The sequence below is a fragment of the Erythranthe guttata genome, chromosome 4, assembly GCF_056151865.1.
Source record: "Erythranthe guttata isolate IM_541 chromosome 4, IM_541, whole genome shotgun sequence".
Lineage (NCBI taxonomy): Eukaryota > Viridiplantae > Streptophyta > Magnoliopsida > Lamiales > Phrymaceae > Erythranthe > Erythranthe guttata.
In genome coordinates, this window is record NC_142536.1 from 8,065,754 (window position 1) to 8,070,846 (window position 5,093).

General features: G+C 49.0%; 1 protein-coding gene across 1 annotated transcript; it reads right to left on the reverse strand.

The window, feature by feature from the left end:
- Positions 1 to 405: 405 nt before the first annotated feature.
- Positions 406 to 4,215, reverse strand: LOC148771054 (uncharacterized). The gene is made up of 3 exons (XM_088817463.1): positions 2,748 to 4,215; positions 1,545 to 2,669; positions 406 to 1,442 (listed from the first exon to the last, which is right to left on the reverse strand). The coding sequence occupies exons 1-3, from the start codon at positions 4,213 to 4,215 to the stop codon at positions 406 to 408; spliced, it is 3,630 nt and encodes a 1,209-aa protein (XP_088673589.1).
- Positions 4,216 to 5,093: the final 878 nt, after the last annotated feature.

Genomic DNA, 5,093 nt, shown 5'->3' on the forward strand with positions numbered 1-5,093 from the left:
TACAACTCTTCTCCCACTATGACGAAGCGAGCGGCTCTTGTTTTTAACTTTCGTGCTTCGGTGGGATCCGCTGGAAGTTCTCCCTTCTTGAGATACTTCATGATTGGAGTGAACCAGCATGGTTCATCCTCCTCGGTGTACTGTATTTCAGTGGGTGAAGTTATCTCTGGCTGAGGTGAGGTAAGGAGCGTCACCTTCCGGCTTCCGATGCTAGCCATGGAGCTTCCAAGCCTAGCTAATTTGTCAGCATGGACGTTATTGGAGCGAGGTACTTGTCTCGTAGCTCTCGAATTTAGATAAGAGAGTGTGCGCGAGAGCTAAGTATTTGGCCATGGTGTCTTCTTTAGCCTCATAAGCTCCGAGTACTTGGTTGACGACGAGCTGAGAGTCGCTTTGGATTAGGAGCTAGCGCGCTCCGGCTGCTAGGGCAAGGCGGATTCCCGCTATCAGTGCTTCGTATTCAGCTACGTTGTTTGAGGCTGTGAATTCGAATCGTTGAGCATATTCGAATTCGTTTCCGTCGGGGTTCGTTAGGACGATACCCGCTCCACCTCCTGTGGCAGTGGAAGATCCATCGACGCTAACGGACCAAGTTGGTAGAGAGGTGCTTTCTTCTACTGAAGTCATTTCGACTAGAAAGTCAGCCAATATTTGCGCTTTGATAGCGGGGCGAGGTTTGAATTCCACTCCATATTCGCTTAGCTCTATTGCCCATTTTGCTAATCGCCCGGATGTCTCGGGACTTCTCAGTATCTGTTTCAGAGGATAATTGGTGAGAACCACCACTTGATGCGACTGGAAGTAGGGTCGAAGCTTCCGAGCTGCGTTGATGAGGGCGAGAGCGAGCTTCTCCATATTGGTATAGCGTTGTTCGGCTCCTTGGAGGGCGCGACTTATGTAGTATATGGGTTGATGACCTTTTCCTCCATCTCGGATGAGGACTACGCTGATGGCATCCACCGAGGTAGCTAAGTACAGCATGAGGGTGTCTCCCGGCTGAGGTTTTGTAAGCAAGGGTGGTGATGCGAGATATGACTTTAGCTCAGTGAAGGCTTTTTGACATGCCTCATTCCACTCGAACTTTTTTCCTCCCCTTAAAATCTTGAAAAATGGGAGAGCCTTGTCCGCTGATCTTGAAATGAACCTGTTCAGGGATGCCAAACAGCCGTTGAGCTGCTGAACTTTCTTGATCGATGTTGGCGGAGCCATGGAGGTGATTGCTTCGATTTTCGCGGGATTAGCTTCGATTCCTCGCTGAGAAATCATATAACCCAAAAATTTGCCTCCCCGAACTCCGAATGAACATTTGAGGGGGTTGATCTTCATCTTATATTTTCGCAGGGAGGCGGAACACTGATCTAGATCAGTTAGGTGGTCCGAGACCTTGACACTTTTGACGAGCATGTCGTCGATGTACACCTCCATATTTTTACCTATCTGATCTGCGAACATTTTGTTCACTAGACGCTGGTAGGTGGCTCATGCGTTTTTTAACCCGAAGGGCATGACTTGATAGCAGTAGATGCCTTGGTCAGTGATGAAACTAGCCCTCTCTTGATCTTCTGGCGCAAGTAAGATCTCGTTATACCCTTGGTATGCATCGAGGAAGCTGAGGAGTTTGCACCCCGAGGTCGAATCGATGAGCTGATCGATTCTGGGTAGAGGAAATGGGTCCTTAGGACAAGCTTTGTTGAGGTCAGTGAAGTCTACGCATAATCTCCACTTGCCACCCGGCTTGGGAACGAGTACTACGTTCGACAGCCATTCAGGATACTGGACTGGTCGTATGTGGCCCGCTTCAAGGAGTTTTGCCACTTCCGCTTTGATATGCTTGTTGCGCTCAGGACCAAATGTCCACTTTCTTTGTTTGACTGGCTTCAACCTCTTGTCGACGTTGAGCCGATGTAGAGCTACCTGAGGAGGAATACCCGGCAAATCTTGGGCTTTCCATGCGAACACATCTCCATTGTGTCGCAGGAAGTTGATTAGCTGCTGCTCCGTGGTTGGATCTAAATCGGATCCTATTTGTATGATCTTGGAAGTATCTCCGGGAATGAGCTCTATGAGCTTAAGCTCTTCGACAGCTGCTAGCTTGATGCTGTCATCTGGTACACTGAGGAGGATTTCTTTATTATCCTCAATGATCGCGTTAACCCACTTCCGTTTGTCGGATTTTTGGGTGTCGTCTCCCCTTCCGGGTGGTTTAGGCTTCTTGGAAGGTTCTCGTAGGGCCCTTGCATAGCACTCTCGGGCGAGACGTCTATCTCCAAGTACTTCCCCCATTCCATAGGGAGTAGGGAACTTCCACTTCTGATGGTAGGACGAAGGCACTGATTTGAAGGTATGGATTGCTGGCCTCCCTAGAATGATGTTGTAGGGGGATGGCTTGTCGACGACGAGAAATTTGATTAATTTTGTGATTCGACAAGGGTCTTCCCCTAGTGAAACGGGCAGCTCCACTTCTCCCATGGATAAAATGCTTTCTCCTGTGAATCCTTTCAGGGGTGTGGAGATGGGACTAAACCGGGCATTATCTATGCCCAGCTGCTTAAAAGCGTGGAGATACATGATGTCAGCTGAGCTCCCACCGTCCACCAATATCTTCTTGACCAAGAAGTTGGCCACCGTTGTTGTTACTACCAATGCATCGACATGATCTTCATCTGGACCTTCAAGGTCGGAGGAGTTGAAGACTATGCTATGATCAGGTCTTCGTATTTGATAGATGCGTGCGGATGGAGAAGCACGTTCTTGATTCATGCGTGCTGATCGAGCGAGGGTGCGCCTTGCATTTTGCGAATCGCCGCCCGCCGGTCCTCCGGAGATAAAGGAGATGATTCCCCGAGTGGGTTGGTTATCGTTGTTATCTAGGTCACGTCGGTGACCCCCATCCTCTCGCCTTTGCTGTTGATCTCGATTATTATCTCGGCGTGGAGGATCATCACGGCGCTTATTTCGAGGCTTATCAATGTATTCGCCTAAATGGCCCTGTTTGATCAGCCTCTCAATTGCCACTTTGAGTTGTGCACATTCCTCCGTAGTATGCCCTCTGTCCTTATGGAATCGACAATAACGATCCGACTTTTCTCGCTTTGCATTTGGCTGCATAGAACGTGGAGGCTCTGCTAAACCTTTATGTTCTATCACGTGAAGGATTTCAGTGAGACGAGCGTTTAGCGGAGTGAACCTATTGTAGGAGGTAGAGGGTTGGCCTTGAGGTGGAAGTGGTGGACGTCGATCATCGCGCCTCCTGTTGTCCTGACGGTCATCTTCCCTTTTCCTTTTTGGAGGAGCATGGGTAGAGGCTTCCTCTATCCGGACGTATTTTTCGGCTCGATTCAGCAACTCCTCTAGGTTGCCTGGGGGTCTCCCGGCGATAGACTCCTTGAATCTTCCCGGTTTCAAGTTTTGCTGCATAATCCCGGAGAGCATGTCTTGCCCTACACTGGGGACTTCATGGACGGCTTCTACGAAACGCTTAATGTAGTTGCGGAGTGTTTCGTTATCTCTTTGTACTACAGAGAAAAGATGAGCTGGGATCTTGGCATATTTTTTGTTGATGGCGAACTGGTTGGTGAACCGGGTTGACAGCCGAGCGAAGGTGTCAATCGACCCTATGGGTAGAGAGTTGAACCAATTCATTGCCCTCTTGGAGAGAGTGGTGCGGAACATTTTACACATCGCAGCATCCGTCGGGCCATATAAATCTGCCATGGCACTGAATTTCTCTATATGCTCATGTGGGTCGGTGGTTCCTTCAAATTGAGGTAACCCTGAGATCTTTACTCCTTGAGGTAATACCTCGTTGAGAATGTCTATGGTGAAGGGACTGCGTCTTGTTGGGACAGGCATTCTTTCACCCATTAGATTATTTGGTTGGGGAAAAAGATTTTGGCGAGACATTCTGCTGTTTACCTCGTCTTCTCCCTCATTAAAGAGAGGGACCCTCTGTGGTGATGCATTCCCCCGTGGGGGTGAGCGCCGACGCTGCTGTCTGGGTTGTGCCTCTCTGTGATTAGTAAATAGCTGTACTCGGGATCGTGGGTCCGAGGTAGAGGAGGAGACACTTATTTGATTCTGGATTGGCGGTGGGGCCACAGGTGGCGCTATAGGTGGAGCTGGCGCTGGTATCGCATTGGGAGCGTTTGCTCCTATCGTGGCGATATATTGAGTTACAGCCTCCGTGGCGGCGCGAGTTGAGGCTTCTGCTATCATGCGTTGGAGCGCGTCCTCGGTTATTTGAACCGTTCGAGGAGCAGGGAGTGGTGGATCGGCGAGTGGTGGGTCCCGAGGAGGGATCACCTGAACCTCGCGAGGTGGATCTGCTACACGTGGAGGAGCTGGCTCCGCGGCACGTGGGGGAAGTGGTTCCGCGGCGCGTGGAGGAGGTTGTATGCCAGATCCTCCACGGACTGGAAGGTTGTTAGCTGTGTCATTTTCTCTCCGAGCTGACGCCTCAGGAGGATCTTGTTGGCTACGTGATCTGGTTTGCATCGTTCCCACAGACGGCGCCAAAATGATGATGCTAAAATATAGCTCACCGGAGTAGTATAGAAAACGAGCTGGGAGAGCAAAGCTGATCAGTAGCTAGTCAACTCGATGATCCTGAGGTCCCTACAAAATGAGCACACGTGAACTAAGCCGGGGGTTGATCCGGCGGAAACCCCTCCGACGCTCAAGTCAGATGTATGGATCGTAGAGATAGTGGAGAGAATAAAACTCGAGATTGATTGTGAATAATTAGAACGTACCTTAATAAATGAGTAAAACATCTATTTATATATCGTTGAATGAGTTGGGCTTACTTTGTTGGGCCCAAGCCTTACTTTGAAGGAGATTGGGCTTTCGTGTAATGGGCCCACTTGTATGTGATTGGGTAGTGGGCCTAATTAGTAGATAAATTTGAGGGCCCATTGGGCCAGCCCATTTAGGTATATCAATATCACATTAATCTTGGAATCTATATAATATATAAAAGTTGAATTCCACACCTAATTGATTGACATTTGTCAATTTTAATTGGTGACATGTATTCAATTTCATCCCATGTGCCAAATTGATTGGTGAAAATAAATCATCAAAAAACATGTCAC

Coding starts and splice junctions, on each gene's coding strand:
- LOC148771054 (XM_088817463.1), bottom strand. CDS start 4,215: ATGATAGCAGAAGCCTCAACTCGCGCCGCCACGGAGGCTGTAACTCAA. Junction 2,670..2,747: donor AGCACGCATGAATCAAGAAC/GTGCTTCTCCAT, acceptor CCGACCTTGAAG/GTCCAGATGAAGATCATGTC. Junction 1,443..1,544: donor AGAAGATCAAGAGAGGGCTA/GTTTCATCACTG, acceptor AAATGTTCGCAG/ATCAGATAGGTAAAAATATG.